Here is a 22990-nt window from a genome sequence, read left to right as displayed (position 1 = left end):
TGCTTTTCATCTTTTCCACATAGCTTTGCTCTGTGTACGTGATCTTTTTCCCAGACACAAGAAACCCTAAAAATTGTAGAAATGCACTGAAGTCATTCTGCTTACTGGGAATTAATATTGCTCCGCATCACAAGGATTTATGTTTGGTTGGTTGGTTGGTTGGTTGGTTGGTTGGTTGGTTGGTTGGTTTTGTTTGATTTCTGATTTTTTTTTAAGACTGTTTTTGTGAAAGGGTCATACAAAAAGGATTTTGATTTGAAAATTATGTGCTCATTTGTTTGATAGAATGACCCTGGTTTTGGGAGTCTGCCTTTCCACCACCAGTTTATGTTGAAGAGGTTAAATGATTTCTCTGTCACTCTCAGAGTAGTAACTCTGAAGCTTAGTAGTTGATGTAATGGTGAGGAAGTTTTACACACTTTGTCTTTAAAGTATATTTTTTTCTGAATCCTTCCCAAGGAGCCTTCTGACTGGAGACCGAAGAGGATGAGTGTTCAGACTCTGTCCACACTCCAGAAGCTGGCATTGCAGGCTCTGCTGAGAGATGAGGCTTTGGCCTTGTCCTCTCTGGAGGAGGTGCCTTTTCTGCTCTTCCCAGCACTGTTCAAGGAGGCCTTCGCCTGCAGACTTAAGAAGCTCATAAAGGCAATGGTGGCTGCCTGGACTTTTCCCTGTCTCCCTGTGGGGGCTTTGATGAATTCACCTAACCTGGAGACGTTGCAGGCTGTGCTAGATGGAATAGACATGCGACTGACAAGAGAATCTCACCCCAGGTGAGTAATAATCAAGTCGTCTATAAGGGAGCAATTGGGTACACAGTAGAGATTGTGGGGTCAGGGAGAATGGCTTCTGATGGGATCATCAAGCAGTGGTGCAGGAACCTTGAAGCTATTGTCTTCTTGGATTAAGGACAGTTGTCAGTGGATTACAGCTTACTATATGTAATCTCTAGATTGAGCCTATCCCTGGTTTCCCACAACCACTATTACTGGGACTAAGGAGAAATAAAGAGTAACTTAGTGGAAGGAAAGTGGTCAGGTCTACACATGCAGCTCAGGGAAAGATTCTGTAGCATGCTTGCGTGCACATTGCACTCTGTTTAAAGTAATTACACCATAACAAGATGGGCGAGACTTGAGTTTAGAGTCAGGTACTCAAAGCTGACTGACTGTAGTCATGTCTGCTGATATTTGACATGTTTCACTCCAAGCAGGGGAAAACTTCAGGTTCTGGACCTGAGGAATGTGCACCATGCCTTCTGGGACATATGGGTTGGTGCAGAGGATGGTAGCTGTTCTTCAGAGCCCTTGGATGAGAAGCCTACGGTAGTGAAAGTCCTTCCAAGATATGCACGGAGGAGGCAGCTGAAGGTGGTAGCTGACCTGTGCCTCAGGCCCCGCCAGGATGAGTCACAAGCATACTTCTTGAAGTGGGCCCAGCAGAGAAAGGACTCCCTACATTTGTGCTGTATAAACATGAAGATCTGGGCTATGCCCGTGAACTTTGTCTTAGAGATTTTGAACGTCTTTCATCCAGAGCACATAGAGGAATTGGAACTGAACACTGAGTGGAATGTGTTCAATCTGGCCCGTTTTGCTCCCTGCTTCGGGCAGATGAGAAATCTTCGCAAACTTCTCCTGGCACCCCTCTATAAGAACGTCTTCAAGATTTCCAATAGAACAGGAGACAGAGAAGACATGTGTGTCAAGGAGTTCATTTCTATCTTCTCCAAATTCAATTGTCTCCAGCATCTCTCCATGTGTGGTGTCCACTTTCTCATAGACCATATGAATCAGGTCTTCAGGTAAGCAAGGAGGGAGAGCTGGGTTACCTAGCCGAGCATTTTTTCTTGTCCATTTAAAGGATTATTCGTGTTCCCTGCCTGACAGTTAGCCACCTGGAACAAATTTTAGGGACCCTTTAGAATATGGATGTTATGTGAGATTCAAAGACTCAAATAATTACTCCTGAAGCAGAAGACTGAAGGGAGGTAAGGAGTAGCTCAGATCAGGTCAGAAGGGACTGTAATTCTTCTTGGAATCACGGCCAACAGGGGGGTGAGGATGTATTTAGGAGATGGGGGAGATCATCAAAGTGAGGAGGTGAGCTCTGTGCTAAGATCTGTGGGAACAGCCTACTATCTTCCCCTACTTTCCCATGAGTGAAGGGTTTTGAGCCCCAGTACTGTGGAGTACAAGGGACGTGAGGGATTGTATGGAACTGTAAGGGATAGCAAGTGTGACAGTTCAGATGCTGCGATTAAATGCAGCTTTGAATGAGCCCACATGTAATATTCCTAGATCCTGTCAGGACTCTCTTGCTATGGAAATTCCTCTATGTGTCTTAGGGGCTAAACTGGTTTTCTGCTTGAGACTGAAGTCTGCTGATTTTGTGTGGGTTTGACTTGACTACGCTGATTTCAAAAGGAAGCATCTCAGATAATATCTATGGTCATTTGGTCACACTGAACTTGGTCACCTGGTCACTTCTATGACTGTGTAAACCCCACTCCATGCTCTTCATTACCATTTGCCTGAACTAACCATCTGGTCTCATTTATCCCTAGGTGCCTGATGACATCCTTGGAGTCCCTCTCCATCACTCACTACCAAATTTCACAGTTAGACTTGGATTCCTTCTCTTGCTGTCAGAGTCTCTTTCAGCTAAAACATCTGGAGATGAAAGGTGTGGTCTTACAGGTTTTGGATGTGATGCCTCTGAGAGGTCTCTTAGAGAAAGTAATGAACACTCTTGAGACTCTGAATTTGCAGGGATGTAGGATGAAGGACTCCCAGCTCAATGCACTCCTACCTTCCCTCATACAAGGCTCTCAGCTCACCAAGATCAACTTGTACAACAATGACTTCTCCATGCCCATCCTGAAGGACCTTTTACAGCACACAGCCAGCTGGAGCAAGATGAATGTGGAACAATACCCTGCCCCTCTGGAGTGCTATAATGAGTTGGGCCATGTCTCTGTAGAAAGATTCGCCCAGCTCTGTCAGGATCTCATGGATACACTGACAGCAATAAGGCAGCCCAAGAGCCTCTCTTTTGCTACACGTAAATGCCACAAATGTGGCGAGCGCTGTGTCTATGGCCAGGGACTCAGACTTTGTTTTTGCTGGAGGTGAACATGGATACAGAACTTCTGCATGTGAATAAATGACAAGTTTGGGACACATCTCTGATGTCGGTTGCTCAGAGACTGTGACTTCAGGCAGTGTACAGATGCTTGGAAAGAAAAGGATGAACAATAACTGGGATCTTGGAGGCTGAGCTTGACCTGGGGAACAGAGAGATGGACTGTGCAGTGATAAAGACAACTTGGGTGGCTTGAGTGGACTCTGCCGGGAAAGATTAACTAGATCCTTTTTCATGGACTTGTAAACTTTTTGTTCTTCACTGTACTATTAAGTGAATGCATAGAACATGGGTTCTTTAGATGTTATTCCTGTTGTCTGAGTAGAATAAAGTATCTAATTTTAAGCATTCTGTAGCAACTGCCCTCTGTTGAGAGTCAAAATGAACACATGGATGCCAGACATATCATGATTCAAAATCTTGGGTAGGTGGATAAAGTTATCAGCTAAGGTGGTTCACATATGGATATCTTGATTGGCTGGTGGTAAAAAAGAAGTCATAAATATAATCTCCATGTCTCTTACACTCCTTCTTTCTTTCTTTCCCTCACCCTGTCTCCCTGTCTGCCTCTCAACTTCACAGGCCTTGTTGCTTGGAACCTGTGAACCTGCTGGAAGTTTGCTCACAGAAAATTCCTTTCATGCTCTTCAGAAAAACAAACAAATCAACAAACAAAAGCTCAGGAGCCCCAAAGGGCAATGGATCATGTTTTAATAGTACATGTTGCTTTAGAAGAGGGCAAAATTTGTTTTCAGAACTGCAGATGCAACTCACTCTTCAGGTGTTAGTCCCATTTCTTCAGACATCTGTGGATCCTGGCATTTACATGCACATTATGTAAAATAAATCTGAGTATACACAAAATTGAGAACGTCTTAGACAAAAATCACACAATTTCACAAAGACTTCAGAAAAATGAAGTAATTGAATAAATGACATTGGTCAGTAGCAGTTGCCTGAGTTTTGTGTGCCTCCAATGGTATTTCCCCTCCACCACAGTGTGAAGAGAATGTGCGAAGCTTCAGGTGTTTTCATTGAGCTTAATTGGGGAGTAGTAGCCCAGTTTGTTCTGGGCTCTGGTTTGAGGCCTGCACCTTGGATGTTTGAAAGAATACTATGACTTCATCCTAGACCAATATCTATCTTTCTGTCTATTTTCCTGTCAGTCCTTTTCAAGACAGTGGTTGGGACCCTTAGTATTGCCCAATAGTTCTACATACTGGGTTTCTGTCTAAAGAATCTACAATACACACATACATTCACACACACACACACACACACACAGACACACACACACAGACACACATAAACACACACTAAACAAATGAAAACAAGAAAGTATTAAGAATGAAAATTTAAAGGTAATTCCAAATATTCTCTGTATGTGAAATAAACTCTTCATTGTATACCTCCAAGTACTTTACCTATAGCAATTCCTCACATCCTTAGTTTACACAGTCTGGAAAGAGAAAGACCAGTAACTAGACTTGAGCTATGGTGGTAATTAGTCACTGAGCTGAGCCATCAAGTTTGAAAATTTCAAATTTTTTCACACTATATGAGATGGAGTCCCAAGACATTATACATGCCAAGCAAGCATCAAACCACTGAGGTACATCTCAGGTTGACTTTGATCAACTCATTTAGTTTTTCATTTCTGATTTACTTCCAGAGGGTCTTACTTCGTAGCCTTTTCTGGCTGATAATTCTGTCTACTTAAGAGGATGTGCAGTCCCTTGGAGATTTTTTTTATCTGGTGGCCACTTATTCTTCAGATCAGGTTTTGTCAAATTTACAAATCTCCTCTCTCATTTCTCATGCCAGTATACATCATTTTAAACCAATGTCACAAATATCTTTATATGAGAAAAGAAAAATATTCAGTGTCACCTTAGCCCACATGCTAGTCTTTGAGACTGCCGGAAGATCTGTAATGTGTTCTTGTCCATTTGGTCAAGGGATGGACACACTGAACCAGGTAAGCAGAGCACTTAGTGACCAAGAGACCAGAACATAACCTCATTCAGAAAATCATTCTCTCTACTAGCTTCTTTGGGGCTCTTTGTTGCTGTTGAGTCAGGCTGTCATGTATGAGCTGCATCTGCAGTAAAACAGCTGTGTACTCCTGATACTCCTCCCACTTCTTTCCATGTGAAGGCAAGAGGGCAATACTCTCCAATTTCTCCTTAATATAGAACAAGTGTATTCAGTTCCACAGGAACTGTTTTCACTGCTGGCTGTGGTGGTCCAAGCTCCACTCTCAGGATGCAGGGGTGGTAGCATCAGGGTAAGTATTCAGGCTAGCCTCAGCTTCATAATTGCCTGCAGGCTAGGTTAGTCTACATCAGATGACTCAAAAATAAAGAAATAAGTATGGAAAGTAGATCAGGGCATATCATCTGTAAGATATTGACCCAGAGCCCCCATGTTCTGAGTGGTTGGGGAATCACCTTCACAGGGGCAGAGGGAGGGGGATGTGAAAGGGGGATTGCAAAAGGGAGACATGGAAAGGGAAAAACATTTGAAATGTAAATATAGAAAATATCGGAGACAAAAACAAACAAACAAACAAACAAACAAAAACCAAAGAGAATCATATGAAGAATCAACAAAACCAAGAGCTGATTCTTTGAGTAAAAGCACTAAAATGGATAAACCCTTAGCCAAACTAAGTAAAGGGCACAGAGTAAGAATCCAAATTAATAAAATCAGAAAAGAAAAGGAAGACAGCCACAGACTTAGCAAGGGGAAACTACGACAGGAAGTGGGAGGGTGTTTTTCAGAGGGGAAATCAGGAACTGGGATAACATTTGACATGGAAATAAAGAAAATATCCAGTAATAAAAAGGAAAAGGGAGACAGAACAACAGACATGAAGGAAATCTTTAGGTTTTAAGTCAAAAACCTGTACTCTACACAATTGGAAACCTAAATGAAATGGATTATTTTCAAGACAAATGTAACTTACAAAATGTAAAACTCAATGTCAAGTTAACTGTCTAGTCCTATACCCCCTACAGAACTACTAGTAATCATTAAAAGTCTTCCATCCAAAACAATGGCTCAGGGCCAGACTGTTTTAGTGCAGAACTTTACCATACTTTCTTTTTTTTTTTTAATTTTTTTATTAGGTATTTTCCTCATTTACATTTCTAATGCTATCCCAAAAGCCCCACACCCTCCCAGACCCACTCCTCCACGCACCCACTCCCACTTATTGGCCCTGGCATTCCCCTGTACTGAGGCATATAATGTTTGCACGACCAATGGGCCTCTCATCCACTGATGGCCGACTAGGCTATCTTCTGATATATATGCAGCTAGAGACACAAGCACCGAGGGATATTGGTTAGTTCATATTGTTGTTTCACCTATAGGGTTTCTGATCCCTTCCAGCTCCTTGGGTACTTTCTCTAGCTCCTACATTGGGTGCCCTGTGATCCATCCAATAGCTGACTGTGAGCATCCACTTCTGTGTTTGCTAGGTCCCGGCATAGTCTCCAAAGACACAGCTATATCAGGGTTCTTTCAACAAAATCTTGCTAGTGTATGCAATGGTGTCAGCATTTGGAGGCCGATTATGGGATGGATCTCCGGGAATGCCAGTCTCTTGATGTCCATCCTTTCATCTCAGCTTCAAACTTTTTCTCTGTAACTCCTTCCATGGGTGTTTTGTTGCCAATTCTAAGAAGGGGCAAAGTGTCCACAATTTGGTCTTTGATCTTCTTCAGATTCCTGTGTTTTTCAAATTGTATTTTATATCTTGGGTATTCTAAGTTTCTGGGATAATATCCACTTATCAGTGAGTACATATCATGTGAGGTTTTTTTTTTTTTTTTTTTTTTTTTTTTTTTTTGTGATTGGGTTATCTCACTCAGCATGATGCCCTCCAGGTCCATCCATTTGCATAGGAATTTCATAAATTCACAAAAACAAACACAAACATTTGAGTGAATGGAAATGTGAGGGAACACACTAGCAATCTTAGCACTGAGGAGGCTTATGAGTAAGGAGGTTCTTGCTTTTCAGCCTACCCAATGCCACATGGCCATTTCTAGGAGAGCTTAAACAAAATACAAAGACCTTCTTTTAAAAAATCAACCATAATAATGAAATCAACTGCTTAACATATATGTTTGTGATGAGGCTAAAACTTCATTTGGAATTAAATACCAGATGTTCAATGTGTTCCTGTAAGTAGATAAAAATTAACATTTTTTTGGTCATATGTGGGAGACTAAAGGTTTCTACATCCAACTGCCTGACCCAGGGGATTATCCTTACCTACTACTTCTGAACACTGTAGATAGGTCTCTCAGTGCTGGCCAAACAAGTCCATTATCCAGGCTGCATGACAGTATTGAGATAAGCTCCCATTTTTAACCCAGAAGCTGTCTCCAATCCATAAAGTCTTTCAAATGAAACACTAACCTTGTTAAATGGAAATTTCTTTTCCCTTTTTTTGGGGGGGGGTGTTGAGACAGGGTTTCTCTATGTAGGACTGGCTGTCCTAGAACTCAGTCTATAGACGGAGCTTGCCTGGAACTCAGAAATCTGCCTGCCTCTGCCTCCCACCTGCTGGGATTAAAGGTGTGTGCCACCGTGCAAGGTGCAAATCTCACTCTTAACTGGAGACTAATTGATCAGTTGTAGGTAGGAAAAGAAGACAAACTCAAAGACTTTTTAGCAAATCTGAGTGTTAGAAAGTTGTGTCATGTACTTTTTTTTTATTTATATTGTTTTGCTTTTAGATTATAAGTTCTTTGCTTGTCTATTACAGCTACCATTTTCCTGTTTTTCTGGGATTTCTGTGTCTTTGAATGTATTCTGTATTTCTTTGGCATTTGTTTTTGCTGCTGTTGTTGGTGATTCTACTTTATTGTTTTGATGGGATGGGATTGGCTCCCTTTTTTCTGTTGGTTTATTTATTTTGTCCTGTTCCATCTTGTGTGTTTTTCTTTTCTATTGATTTTTCTGTTGCTTTTTTGTTTATTTGTTCATTTCTGTGTTGTTTTTCAGGGTCTGATTGTAAATTAACCTGTTCTGTAACACACTTGCTAGGCCAGGCTGGAGGTGGTCCTGCCTCTTCCTTCCCTGTCCTGACAGTACACTTGTGTACTACCACACATGTTTCTGGATTCTTTCAGTGCCTGTTTCTTTTCTCAGGAGAGATACAAAGAGTGTGGATTGAGATGGAAAATAATGTGGGAATGATCTCAGAGAAGATGGGGGAGTTGAAACCATAACCACAACCCATTGTATGAATAAAAATATTTTCAGTAAGGAAAAAGCAAAGAAAAGGTGAGGGAGATGTGACTGATTAGGTAGAGCACTGGCTTCTCTAACAGATACCTCAGGATCATTTCCAGGCTTCTATGTGTCAGCTACTGTATCTTTTCCCCCCATGCTCCTAACTCATGAACCATCTCTTTATCCCATATGTGGTTAACATGAAGGAGTGTAAGCTTAGCACATTGTCTACAGATAATGCCACTGAGATAGTAACTAGACAGGCTGAAGGCTCATACTACACAAAGAGGCAGAGATAGTATCTTCTTTAATTTGCATGTAGACAGTGTTATAGATGGAAACTATTTCACCTAGGCAGCCATAACGAATAGTGTGGGGGTTCATTAAAGGAAAGGATCTCAGTATACAGACTTCATAAGTGAGATAGTAGAATTTTAGAAGCTTGAAAGTTGGGAGCTATAGCACTCTTGATCATGAGAGAGACCCCAACATGGAGAAGACCAGTGGCTCCTTGAATGAGGCACAGTCTTGAGGGAAGTGCCTGAAGAGAAGTTGTTTCAAGACATGTAGCTGGCAAGACTTTACAAGGTGTACACTGGCCTGGAAGGAAACTGATCTCTGTTTTCTACTTTCATAGGAACCTGTGTCATTGATGCTGTCCCCTGGAAGAAGTGATTCTGGAATGACCTCTGAGGTTACTCTCTAGGCACATCTGCTAGATATTTTCAAGATATGCAAAAGTTGAGGACCAAGCCTAGATGTGGCCATTGTCCTGTGACAGCCAAATTTCTGGAGAAAATAAATGGAAGAAGCCAAGCTTATTAGTTCCCTTGGATTTCTAGTCTCTAGTCTCTGACTTATGCCTGTTAAATTCAATTGTCAGTCAAGGAAGAAAATGATTGCTCATAGCTTTGGGCAGCAAACAGGTGTTGCTCTTAGGCTCACAATGTTCCTTCCCAGGTCCTACTGGTGTGACTCAGAGGTGAAAACAGAAAGGCACAGTTGTGGAAGCAGCTGCTATACCTGCTTAGAGGTGGTAGAGGGCAGCAAGCTACCAGAATAAAAGCTCTGGGCACCAGATGAGCAAGGGGGCTAGAAGTTTCATGGACAGACAGAGAACAAGGCTTAGTAGCAGGATCAAGTCAAGTCCAGAGGAAACCCTAAAACAAAGACAGAAGTAAAATCACTGCCCCCCAAAAGACCTCACGAAGAAACAAGAAACAAATAACAACAAGAAAACCTTCAAGTCTTTCCATCCTTCTACTCTGATGAGCATTGAACAGAAGGTCAACATCACCAGGACAGGGCTCCTAGAACCTTGGTGAAACAATGGCACCCAAACAGCAGATTCTACCGTGCATGAAATTCCTCAAGGACAGCCTGGACCAGCTGCTCACAGAGTCACAGGTCAATTACAGAAAATCTCTAGAAGTAAACTCATAGCAATATAACAGGTTCAGGGATCTATCCCCTCCCATTGAGCACAACCTCTGAAGAAAGCCTTTTTCCCACCATTGGGTATGTATACAAAGGCCTCCATTCCCTCTGATGTGTGACATTGTTCACGCATGCTAAATAGAGTATGCACATCAGTGTCTGGTTTCAGTGATTGTAAATAGGATGGATCCCCAGGTGAGTCAGTCTCTAAATGGTCATTTATTCACTATCTACTCCACATTTTGACTCTGTAACTCTTTCCATGGGTCCCCCCCCCCTTCTAAGATGGATAGAAGTATCCACACTATGGTCTTCCTTCTTCTTGAGTTTCATGTGGTTTATTTATTGTATCTTGGATATTCTGAGCTTCTGGGCATCTGGGATAATATCCACATATCTGTATGCCCCAGTGTGGGGGAATGCCAGGGCCAGGAAGCAGGAGTGGGTGGGTTGGTAAGCAGGGAGAAGAGGAGGGCATAGGGGAAGGGTGTTTTTCACAGGGGAAATCAGGAAAGGGGCTAACATTTGAAAATGTAAACAAAGAAAATATCCAATAAAAAGGCGTGTCATTGTCTTTATCTCTAGCCACAGGTCCTTGTGGCTCTTCCATTAAAAACTGTATTGGCTGTTAACTTGGCAAGGTCAATGCTAGCCCCTAGGCTCCGGAATTCCCTGGTCATGAGCCCCATCCAGCTCAAAGTCTCCTTTCTCTTGGTCCCATTTTATTCTGAAAATCTTTCTTTCCACTTTGGATTTCTCCTTACTTTTCCAAGGAGACTTCGTTAGCTCTTTGGAGAAAGCCTTTTTCTCTTGACCCCAGGAGTTTTACTGCAGATATTTTAATTCATGAAGCCCAGAACAAGAGGCTGAGCTGCCAATCAAACACCCAGCTCCCATTGTTGGTATTTGAATGGGAGACACAGAATTACATTATATAGTTTGGGGGTCATCCTTCATCAGTTCACTGAAACTTGCACTACCACCCTAGATCAGCTCTCCTGCTCTTCTGTGCATGCTGACTGTCTTAGTTCATTTGTGAATTGGTGTATCAGCAGGGGCATATGCACATAGAGTGGGTGGACTGTAAACTGAAGTGGTCTCTCTCAATACAGCTGTGGGTCCCACTACTGAACTCAGGCTTGACAGCAAGTGCCATTCCCCTCTGAGCCATCTCACTGGCTCTTAAGCTCTCTTGAATTTTTATTTAAGAATTTTATTTTGCGTTTTGGGTATTTTTTATTTGGTTTTGTTTCTCTCTTTGTTTGTTGGATTTATTTTTGACAGGGTTGGTCAGGTTATCCATTTCTGGTTCTTCCTGAACTCACGTTGTAGACCAGACTAACCTTGACCTCAGAGCTTCTCCTGCTTCTACCTCCCTAATCCTGGGTTTTAAGTCTGTAACTGCACCGTCTGGGAAATTTCACCTTGCTTCTGTTTTTGTTTTATTGTTTTTTTTTTGATTTTTAATATTTTTATTACATATTTTCCTCAATTACATTTCCAATGCTATCCCAAAAGTCCCCCATAGCGCCCCCACTTCCCTACCCACCCATTCCCATTCTTTTGACCCTGGCATTCCCCTATATTGGGGCATATAAAGTTTGCAAGTCCAATGGGCCTCTCTTTCCATTGATGGCCGACTAGGCCATCTTTTGATACATATGCAGCTAGAGACAAGAGCTCCGGGGTTCTGGTTAGTACATCATGTTGTTCCAACAATAGGGTTGCATCCCTTTAGCTCCTTGGGTACTTTCTCTAGCTTCTCCATTGGGAGCCCTGTGATACATCCAATAGCTGACTGTGAACATCCACTCCTGTGTTTGCTAGGCCCCGGCATCGTCTCACAAGAGACAGCTATATTTGGGTCCTTTCAGCAAAATCTTGCTAGTGTATGCAATGGTGTCAGCGTTTAGAAGCTGATTATGGGATGGATCCCTGGATATGGCAGTCTCTAAATGGTCCATCCTTTCATCACAGCTACGAACTTTGTCTCTGTAACTCCTTCCCTGGGTGTTTTGTTCCCAGTTCTAAGAAGGTGCACAGTGTCCACACTTTGGTCTTCATTCTTCTTGAGTTTCATGCGTTTATCAAATTGTATCTTATATCTTGGGTATCCTAAGTTTTGGGCTAATATCCACTTATCAGTGAATACATATTGTGTGAGTTCTTTTGTGATTGTGTTATTTCACTCAAGATGATGCCCTCCAGGTCCATCCATTTGGCTAGGAATTTCATAAATTCATTCTTTTTAATAGCTGAGTAGTACTCCATTGTGTAAATGTACCATAATTTCTGTATCCATTCCTCTGTTGAGGGACATCTGGGTTCTTTCCAGCTTCTGGCTATTATAAATAGGGCTGCTATGAACATAGTGGAGCATGTGTCCTTTTTACCGGTTGGGACATCTTCTGGATATATGCCCAGGAGAGGTATTGCTGGGTCCTCCGGTAGTACTATGTCCAATTTTCTGAGGAACCGCCAGACTGATTTCCAGAGTGGTTGTACAAGCTTGCAATCCCACCAACAATGGAGGAGTGTTCCTCTTTCTCCACATCCTCGCCAGCATCTGCTGTCACCTGAATTTTTGATCTTAGCCATTCTGACTGGTGTGAGGTGGAATCTCAGGGTTGTTTTGATTTGCATTTCCCTGATGATTAAGGATGTTGAACATTTTTTCAGGTGTTTCTCTGCCATTCGGTATTCCTCAGGTGAGAATTCTTTGTTCAGTTCTGAGCCCCATTTTTTAATGGGGTTATTTGACTTTCTGGAGTCCACCTTCTTGAGTTCTTTATATATATTGGATATTAGTCCCTTATCTGATTTAGGATAGGTGAAGATCCTTTCCCAATCTGTTGGCGGTTTTTTTGTCTTATTGATGGTGTCTTTAGCCTTGCAGAAGCTTTGTAGTTTCATGAGGTCCCACTTGTCAATTCTCGATCTTACAGCACAAGCCATTACTGTTCTATTCAGGAATTTTTCCCCTGTGCCCATATTGTTTTATTGTTTTGAGACAGGGTGTCTTTGTTTAAGGGCGCTAAATGTCCTATAAGCCACTCTGAGGAACAGTCTAGCCTTGAAATCAAAGATGTTCCTGCCTCTGACTATAGTCCTGGGATTAATGTCCTGTGCCACCCTGCCCAGCTCTGGTTCAATTTTATGAAAGATACTCACTCTATAGGTTTCACTGGTTGGGAATTAGTTATTTAGATAAGGGTAGTTCTGAACTCCCTGAATCAGTCAAACTTTGACTCCTGGGGGGAGGGAAAAATGTGTATGCCACCATTTCCAGTATAGATGTATTGTTTTAGTAAGATTTGTTCTATGTGTAGGGGTGTATTGCCTACAACTAAGAATGGGGAGCCCTCACATGCCTGCTACCCTAGAAGGTCAGAAGGCAGTTTAACATTTGCTAGAACTGGAGTCACAGATCATTTCAAGCCACCATGTAGATGATAGGGATAGAAGGTTGACAGGTGTTCCTTCTTTCTAAGCCAAGTCTCCAGCCCACGACCCACATCACATCTCATAGCCCTGACGAATGTTGTTGGGCTGATCCTACTTGTCATACTCTAAGTTTCCTGAGCAGCCAAGGGCACCATCTCCCTCACACCTTCCTTTTCATGTTTGCCTTTATGTATTTAGAAAGCAGGTCTTGTAGGGATCAGACTATACTTCAGCTTACAATTTGGCTGAAGATGACATTAAAACGAGCCTCCTACCTCCCACTTCCAATTTTGAGCTTACAAGCATGCCCCATCTTGTCTATTGCAAAGAGAGTTTTAGAGTGGAATCCCTGAATGCCAGGTAGCTCCTTATGAACTGAGTGCACACACAACACCTTGGCTAGTATAGTAATGGAATCAAGCCTTGCTCCTACCCTAACTTTTGAGTGACTACTGCTACAGTTTACTGACAGAGCATCCACTTCAGCCCTTGAGCTCCAGTACATATTCCTAACTCTGACTCTGTATTCTGTCCCAAATCCAGCAAAGAAGAATAACGTTGAATTATGCTATGTCTCTGATCAACAACAGATTAAACCCTTAGCTGATGAAAACTGGAAATGACTCTGGTCCCAAGAATAAAATCCAACCAGATGTGTTTATTCATAACAGTAATCCTATCAATAAGAAGGATCCTGAGGCAGGAGAATTTCTAGAATTAGACTTCTAAAACACCCTTGGCTTCTCAGCATGACAAGATCCCTGGAACAAATTGCAAACTAAGTAAGCCTTAAGTAAATGAAAGAACAAATCACCAAACTTGATGTTGTATGGTTATTTAACAAGTGGAATGTTCATATTTTTCCATAAAAGTTTTTTTGGGGGGGTCTGGGGATGAGGAAGAGTGGAGAGTATGGGAACACAAGTCCTTCTGATTCAACCGATGAAATGATTAGATCTGTAATCTGGAATTTGAAAGGTGGAGATTAAACCAGGAAATCCAATTCCAGTTTGGGATTGGAGGGTGTGGCTACAATAGGGAGGGGTGAGCACAGAGGTATATAAAGGCACCAGTGGATCCAGAGCACACATTCAGTGACCTGCAGCCTGGATAACTGTCTGGTGCAACTGGAACTTGGAGACCTATCTGCAGTGCTCAACTGGTATGTACTGGTGTTTCCTGGAGGAATGCAGTTTGATGTAGAGAAGTTTAGACTCCTTTAGAGGAACAGGTTGAAGACCTTGAATTTCATTCCAAATGAATTTTTAGCCTCATCACCGATATATTTCCATGATAGCTTGCATAGTTCACTAGTGTGCTTCATATAATCTTTGGAGACAAGGATTCTGTATCTTGATCAAACTCTCTTAGAACTGGCCATGTGGCTCCTGGGAACCTGGAAATCAGATCATTCTGACTAACCTGTCCCTCATGATTCCCCTTCACTGAATTTGTGTGTGTGTGTGTGTTTGTGTGTGTGTGTGTGTGTGTGTGTGTGAGAGAGAGAGAGAGAGAGAGAGAGAGAGAGAGAGACAGAGACAGAGACAGAGACAGAGACAGAGACAGAGACACACACACACACACAGAGAGAGAGAGAGAGAGAGAGAGAGAGAGAAGCTGGCTCATATGGTAGACATGTGTTCCATGTATGTTTGATCTCCTTCAATACCCATTTGTTGGAGTGATACTTGTGAGTTATGCATATGTATTGCGTTAGACTTTGCTTTTCATCTTTTCCACATAGCTTTGCTCTGTGTACGTGATCTTTTTCCCAGACACAAGAAACCCTAAAAATTGTAGAAATGCACTGAAGTCATTCTGCTTACTGGGAATTAATATTGCTCCGCATCACAAGGATTTATGTTTGGTTGGTTGGTTGGTTGGTTGGTTGGTTGGTTGGTTGGTTTTGTTTGATTTCTGATTTTTTTTTAAGACTGTTTTTGTGAAAGGGTCATACAAAAAGGATTTTGATTTGAAAATTATGTGCTCATTTGTTTGATAGAATGACCCTGGTTTTGGGAGTCTGCCTTTCCACCACCAGTTTATGTTGAAGAGGTTAAATGATTTCTCTGTCACTCTCAGAGTAGTAACTCTGAAGCTTAGTAGTTGATGTAATGGTGAGGAAGTTTTACACACTTTGTCTTTAAAGTATATTTTTTTCTGAATCCTTCCCAAGGAGCCTTCTGACTGGAGACCGAAGAGGATGAGTGTTCAGACTCTGTCCACACTCCAGAAGCTGGCATTGCAGGCTCTGCTGAGAGATGAGGCTTTGGCCTTGTCCTCTCTGGAGGAGGTGCCTTTTCTGCTCTTCCCAGCACTGTTCAAGGAGGCCTTCGCCTGCAGACTTAAGAAGCTCATAAAGGCAATGGTGGCTGCCTGGACTTTTCCCTGTCTCCCTGTGGGGGCTTTGATGAATTCACCTAACCTGGAGACGTTGCAGGCTGTGCTAGATGGAATAGACATGCGACTGACAAGAGAATCTCACCCCAGGTGAGTAATAATCAAGTCGTCTATAAGGGAGCAATTGGGTACACAGTAGAGATTGTGGGGTCAGGGAGAATGGCTTCTGATGGGATCATCAAGCAGTGGTGCAGGAACCTTGAAGCTATTGTCTTCTTGGATTAAGGACAGTTGTCAGTGGATTACAGCTTACTATATGTAATCTCTAGATTGAGCCTATCCCTGGTTTCCCACAACCACTATTACTGGGACTAAGGAGAAATAAAGAGTAACTTAGTGGAAGGAAAGTGGTCAGGTCTACACATGCAGCTCAGGGAAAGATTCTGTAGCATGCTTGCGTGCACATTGCACTCTGTTTAAAGTAATTACACCATAACAAGATGGGCGAGACTTGAGTTTAGAGTCAGGTACTCAAAGCTGACTGACTGTAGTCATGTCTGCTGATATTTGACATGTTTCACTCCAAGCAGGGGAAAACTTCAGGTTCTGGACCTGAGGAATGTGCACCATGCCTTCTGGGACATATGGGTTGGTGCAGAGGATGGTAGCTGTTCTTCAGAGCCCTTGGATGAGAAGCCTACGGTAGTGAAAGTCCTTCCAAGATATGCACGGAGGAGGCAGCTGAAGGTGGTAGCTGACCTGTGCCTCAGGCCCCGCCAGGATGAGTCACAAGCATACTTCTTGAAGTGGGCCCAGCAGAGAAAGGACTCCCTACATTTGTGCTGTATAAACATGAAGATCTGGGCTATGCCCGTGAACTTTGTCTTAGAGATTTTGAACGTCTTTCATCCAGAGCACATAGAGGAATTGGAACTGAACACTGAGTGGAATGTGTTCAATCTGGCCCGTTTTGCTCCCTGCTTCGGGCAGATGAGAAATCTTCGCAAACTTCTCCTGGCACCCCTCTCTAAGAACGTCTTCAAGATTTCCAATAGAACAGGAGACAGAGAAGACATGTGTGTCAAGGAGTTCATTTCTATCTTCTCCAAATTCAATTGTCTCCAGCATCTCTCCATGTGTGGTGTCCACTTTCTCATAGACCATATGAATCAGGTCTTCAGGTAAGCAAGGAGGGAGAGCTGGGTTACCTAGCCGAGCATTTTTTCTTGTCCATTTAAAGGATTATTCGTGTTCCCTGCCTGACAGTTAGCCACCTGGAACAAATTTTAGGGACCCTTTAGAATATGGATGTTATGTGAGATTCAAAGACTCAAATAATTACTCCTGAAGCAGAAGACTGAAGGGAGGTAAGGAGTAGCTCAGATCAGGTCAGAAGGGACTGTAATTCTTCTTGGAATCACGGCCAACAGGGGGGTGAGGATGTATTTAGGAGATGGGGGAGATCATCAAAGTGAGGAGGTGAGCTCTGTGCTAAGATCTGTGGGAACAGCCTACTATCTTCCCCTACTTTCCCATGAGTGAAGGGTTTTGAGCCCCAGTACTGTGGAGTACAAGGGACGTGAGGGATTGTATGGAACTGTAAGGGATAGCAAGTGTGACAGTTCAGATGCTGCGATTAAATGCAGCTTTGAATGAGCCCACATGTAATATTCCTAGATCCTGTCAGGACTCTCTTGCTATGGAAATTCCTCTATGTGTCTTAGGGGCTAAACTGGTTTTCTGCTTGAGACTGAAGTCCGCTGATTTTGTGTGGGTTTGACTTGACTAAGCTGATTTCAAAAGGAAGCATCTCAGATAATATCTATGGTCATTTGGTCACACTGAACTTGGTCACCTGGTCACTTCTATGACTGTGTAAACCCCACTCCATGCTCTTCATTACCATTTGCCTGAACTAACCATCTGGTCTCATTTATCCCTAGGTGCCTGATGACATCCTTGGAGTCCCTCTCCATCACTCACTACCAAATTTCACAGTTAGACTTGGATTCCTTCTCTTGCTGTCAGAGTCTCTTTCAGCTAAAACATCTGGAGATGAAAGGTGTGGTCTTACAGGTTTTGGATGTGATGCCTCTGAGAGGTCTCTTAGAGAAAGTAATGAACACTCTTGAGACTCTGAATTTGCAGGGATGTAGGATGAAGGACTCCCAGCTCAATGCACTCCTACCTTCCCTCATACAAGGCTCTCAGCTCACCAAGATCAACTTGTACAACAATGACTTCTCCATGCCCATCCTGAAGGACCTTTTACAGCACACAGCCAGCTGGAGCAAGATGAATGTGGAACAATACCCTGCCCCTCTGGAGTGCTATAATGAGTTGGGCCATGTCTCTGTAGAAAGATTCGCCCAGCTCTGTCAGGATCTCATGGATACACTGACAGCAATAAGGCAGCCCAAGAGCCTCTCTTTTGCTACACGTAAATGCCACAAATGTGGCGAGCGCTGTGTCTATGGCCAGGGACTCAGACTTTGTTTTTGCTGGAGGTGAACATGGATACAGAACTTCTGCATGTGAATAAATGACAAGTTTGGGACACATCTCTGATGTCGGTTGCTCAGAGACTGTGACTTCAGGCAGTGTACAGATGCTTGGAAAGAAAAGGATGAACAATAACTGGGATCTTGGAGGCTGAGCTTGACCTGGGGAACAGAGAGATGGACTGTGCAGTGATAAAGACAACTTGGGTGGCTTGAGTGGACTCTGCCGGGAAAGATTAACTAGATCCTTTTTCATGGACTTGTAAACTTTTTGTTCTTCACTGTACTATTAAGTGAATGCATAGAACATGGATTCTTTAGATGTTATTCCTGTTGTCTGAGTAGAATAAAGTATCTAATTTTAAGCATTCTGTAGCAACTGCCCTCTGTTGAGAGTCAAAATGAACACATGGATGCCAGACATATCATGATTCAAAATCTTGGGTAGGTGGATAAAGTTATCAGCTAAGGTGGTTCACATATGGATATCTTGATTGGCTGGTGGTAAAAAAGAAGTCATAAATATAATCTCCATGTCTCTTACACTCCTTCTTTCTTTCTTTCCCTCACCCTGTCTCCCTGTCTGCCTCTCAACTTCACAGGCCTTGTTGCTTGGAACCTGTGAACCTGCTGGAAGTTTGCTCACAGAAAATTCCTTTCATGCTCTTCAGAAAAACAAACAAATCAACAAACAAAAGCTCAGGAGCCCCAAAGGGCAATGGATCATGTTTTAATAGTACATGTTGCTTTAGAAGAGGGCAAAATTTGTTTTCAGAACTGCAGATGCAACTCACTCTTCAGGTGTTAGTCCCATTTCTTCAGACATCTGTGGATCCTGGCATTTACATGCACATTATGTAAAATAAATCTGAGTATACACAAAATTGAGAACGTCTTAGACAAAAATCACACAATTTCACAAAGACTTCAGAAAAATGAAGTAATTGAATAAATGACATTGGTCAGTAGCAGTTGCCTGAGTTTTGTGTGCCTCCAATGGTATTTCCCCTCCACCACAGTGTGAAGAGAATGTGCGAAGCTTCAGGTGTTTTCATTGAGCTTAATTGGGGAGTAGTAGCCCAGTTTGTTCTGGGCTCTGGTTTGAGGCCTGCACCTTGGATGTTTGAAAGAATACTATGACTTCATCCTAGACCAATATCTATCTTTCTGTCTATTTTCCTGTCAGTCCTTTTCAAGACAGTGGTTGGGACCCTTAGTATTGCCCAATAGTTCTACATACTGGGTTTCTGTCTAAAGAATCTACAATACACACATACATTCACACACACACACACACACACACACACACACAGACACACACACACAGACACACATAAACACACACTAAACAAATGAAAACAAGAAAGTATTAAGAATGAAAATTTAAAGGTAATTCCAAATATTCTCTGTATGTGAAATAAACTCTTCATTGTATACCTCCAAGTACTTTACCTATAGCAATTCCTCACATCCTTAGTTTACACAGTCTGGAAAGAGAAAGACCAGTAACTAGACTTGAGCTATGGTGGTAATTAGTCACTGAGCTGAGCCATCAAGTTTGAAAATTTCAAATTTTTTCACACTATATGAGATGGAGTCCCAAGACATTATACATGCCAAGCAAGCATCAAACCACTGAGGTACATCTCAGGTTGACTTTGATCAACTCATTTAGTTTTTCATTTCTGATTTACTTCCAGAGGGTCTTACTTCGTAGCCTTTTCTGGCTGATAATTCTGTCTACTTAAGAGGATGTGCAGTCCCTTGGAGATTTTTTTTATCTGGTGGCCACTTATTCTTCAGATCAGGTTTTGTCAAATTTACAAATCTCCTCTCTCATTTCTCATGCCAGTATACATCATTTTAAACCAATGTCACAAATATCTTTATATGAGAAAAGAAAAATATTCAGTGTCACCTTAGCCCACATGCTAGTCTTTGAGACTGCCGGAAGATCTGTAATGTGTTCTTGTCCATTTGGTCAAGGGATGGACACACTGAACCAGGTAAGCAGAGCACTTAGTGACCAAGAGACCAGAACATAACCTCATTCAGAAAATCATTCTCTCTACTAGCTTCTTTGGGGCTCTTTGTTGCTGTTGAGACAGGCTGTCATGTATGAGCTGCATCTGCAGTAAAACAGCTGTGTACTCCTGATACTCCTCCCACTTCTTTCCATGTGAAGGCAAGAGGGCAATACTCTCCAATTTCTCCTTAATATAGAACAAGTGTATTCAGTTCCACAGGAACTGTTTTCACTGCTGGCTGTGGTGGTCCAAGCTCCACTCTCAGGATGCAGGGGTGGTAGCATCAGGGTAAGTATTCAGGCTAGCCTCAGCTTCATAATTGCCTGCAGGCTAGGTTAGTCTACATCAGATGACTCAAAAATAAAGAAATAAGTATGGAAAGTAGATCAGGGCATATCATCTGTAAGATATTGACCCAGAGCCCCCATGTTCTGAGTGGTTGGGGAATCACCTTCACAGGGGCAGAGGGAGGGGGATGTGAAAGGGGGATTGCAAAAGGGAGACATGGAAAGGGAAAAACATTTGAAATGTAAATATAGAAAATATCGGAGACAAAAACAAACAAACAGTCAAACAAACAAAAACCAAAGAGAATCATATGAAGAATCAACAAAACCAAGAGCTGATTCTTTGAGTAAAAGCACTAAAATGGATAAACCCTTAGCCAAACTAAGTAAAGGGCACAGAGTAAGAATCCAAATTAATAAAATCAGAAAAGAAAAGGAAGACAGCCACAGACTTAGCAAGGGGAAACTACGACAGGAAGTGGGAGGGTGTTTTTCAGAGGGGAAATCAGGAACTGGGATAACATTTGACATGGAAATAAAGAAAATATCCAGTAATAAAAAGGAAAAGGGAGACAGAACAACAGACATGAAGGAAATCTTTAGGTTTTAAGTCAAAAACCTGTACTCTACACAATTGGAAACCTAAATGAAATGGATTATTTTCAAGACAAATGTAACTTACAAAATGTAAAACTCAATGTCAAGTTAACTGTCTAGTCCTATACCCCCTACAGAACTACTAGTAATCATTAAAAGTCTTCCATCCAAAACAATGGCTCAGGGCCAGACTGTTTTAGTGCAGAACTTTACCATACTTTCTTTTTTTTTTTTAATTTTTTTATTAGGTATTTTCCTCATTTACATTTCTAATGCTATCCCAAAATCCCCACACCCTCCCAGACCCACTCCTCCACGCACCCACTCCCACTTATTGGCCCTGGCATTCCCCTGTACTGAGGCATATAATGTTTGCACGACCAATGGGCCTCTCATCCACTGATGGCCGACTAGGCTATCTTCTGATATATATGCAGCTAGAGACACAAGCACCGGGGGATACTGGTTAGTTCATATTGTTGTTTCACCTATAGGGTTTCTGATCCCCTCCAGCTCCTTGGGTACTTTCTCTAGCTCCTACATTGGGTGCCCTGTGATCCATCCAATAGCTGACTGTGAGCATCCACTTCTGTGTTTGCTAGGTCCCGGCATAGTCTCCAAAGACACAGCTATATCAGGGTTCTTTCAACAAAATCTTGCTAGTGTATGCAATGGTGTCAGCATTTGGAGGCCGATTATGGGATGGATCTCCGGGAATGCCAGTCTCTTGATGTCCATCCTTTCATCTCAGCTTCAAACTTTTTCTCTGTAACTCCTTCCATGGGTGTTTTGTTGCCAATTCTAAGAAGGGGCAAAGTGTCCACAATTTGGTCTTTGATCTTCTTCAGATTCCTGTGTTTTTCAAATTGTATTTTATATCTTGGGTATTCTAAGTTTCTGGGATAATATCCACTTATCAGTGAGTACATATCATGTGAGGTTTTTTTTTTTTTTTTTTTTTTTTTTGTGATTGGGTTATCTCACTCAGCATGATGCCCTCCAGGTCCATCCATTTGCATAGGAATTTCATAAATTCACAAAAACAAACACAAACATTTGAGTGAATGGAAATGTGAGGGAACACACTAGCAATCTTAGCACTGAGGAGGCTTATGAGTAAGGAGGTTCTTGCTTTTCAGCCTACCCAATGCCACATGGCCATTTCTAGGAGAGCTTAAACAAAATACAAAGACCTTCTTTTAAAAAATCAACCATAATAATGAAATCAACTGCTTAACATATATGTTTGTGATGAGGCTAAAACTTCATTTGGAATTAAATACCAGATGTTCAATGTGTTCCTGTAAGTAGATAAAAATTAACATTTTTTTGGTCATATGTGGGAGACTAAAGGTTTCTACATCCAACTGCATGACCCAGGGGATTATCCTTACCTACTACTTCTGAACACTGTAGATATGTCTCTCAGTGCTGGCCAAACAAGTCCATTATCCAGGCTGCATGACAGTATTGAGATAAGCTCCCATTTTTAACCCAGAAGCTGTCTCCAATCCATAAAGTCTTGCAAATGAAACACTAACCTTGTTAAATGGAAATTTCTTTTCCCTTTTTTTTTGGGGGGGGGTGTCGAGACAGGGTTTCTCTATGTAGGACTGGCTGTCCTAGAACTCAGTCTATAGACGGAGCTTGCCTGGAACTCAGAAATCTGCCTGCCTCTGCCTCCCACCTGCTGGGATTAAAGGTGTGTGCCACCGTGCAAGGTGCAAATCTCACTCTTAACGGGAGACTAATTGATCAGTTGTAGGTAGGAAAAGAAGACAAACTCAAAGACTTTTTAGCAAATCTGAGTGTTAGAAAGTTGTGTCATGTACTTTTTTTTTATTTATATTGTTTTGCTTTTAGATTATAAGTTCTTTGCTTGTCTATTACAGCTACCATTTTCCTGTTTTTCTGGGATTTCTGTGTCTTTGAATGTATTCTGTATTTCTTTGGCATTTGTTTT

General features: G+C 42.1%; 2 protein-coding genes across 2 annotated transcripts; both read left to right on the top strand.

Annotated features, from left to right (window-relative positions):
- Window positions 1-486: 486 nt before the first annotated feature.
- LOC147005238 (PRAME family member 8-like) lies at window positions 487-3134 on the top strand. The gene is made up of 3 exons (XM_085836245.1): window positions 487-773; window positions 1214-1804; window positions 2567-3134. The coding sequence occupies exons 1-3, from the start codon at window positions 487-489 to the stop codon at window positions 3132-3134; spliced, it is 1446 nt and encodes a 481-aa protein (XP_085692371.1).
- Window positions 3135-15478: 12344 nt separating this feature from the next.
- LOC147005237 (PRAME family member 8-like) lies at window positions 15479-18126 on the top strand. Its single transcript, XM_085836244.1, has 3 exons — window positions 15479-15765; window positions 16206-16796; window positions 17559-18126. The coding sequence occupies exons 1-3, from the start codon at window positions 15479-15481 to the stop codon at window positions 18124-18126; spliced, it is 1446 nt and encodes a 481-aa protein (XP_085692370.1).
- Window positions 18127-22990: the final 4864 nt, after the last annotated feature.

Source organism: Mus caroli, unplaced genomic scaffold (genome assembly GCF_978045245.1).
Source record: "Mus caroli unplaced genomic scaffold, Mus_caroli_1 scaffold_4, whole genome shotgun sequence".
Lineage (NCBI taxonomy): Eukaryota > Metazoa > Chordata > Mammalia > Rodentia > Muridae > Mus > Mus caroli.
The sequence above is the reverse complement of the archived record's forward strand: the minus strand, read 5'-3'. Positions and strand labels throughout refer to the sequence as shown.

Coding starts and splice junctions, on each gene's coding strand:
- LOC147005238 (XM_085836245.1), top strand. CDS start 487: ATGAGTGTTCAGACTCTGTCCACACTCCAGAAGCTGGCATTGCAGGCT. Junction 774..1,213: donor ACAAGAGAATCTCACCCCAG/GTGAGTAATAAT, acceptor CACTCCAAGCAG/GGGAAAACTTCAGGTTCTGG. Junction 1,805..2,566: donor CATATGAATCAGGTCTTCAG/GTAAGCAAGGAG, acceptor ATTTATCCCTAG/GTGCCTGATGACATCCTTGG.
- LOC147005237 (XM_085836244.1), top strand. CDS start 15,479: ATGAGTGTTCAGACTCTGTCCACACTCCAGAAGCTGGCATTGCAGGCT. Junction 15,766..16,205: donor ACAAGAGAATCTCACCCCAG/GTGAGTAATAAT, acceptor CACTCCAAGCAG/GGGAAAACTTCAGGTTCTGG. Junction 16,797..17,558: donor CATATGAATCAGGTCTTCAG/GTAAGCAAGGAG, acceptor ATTTATCCCTAG/GTGCCTGATGACATCCTTGG.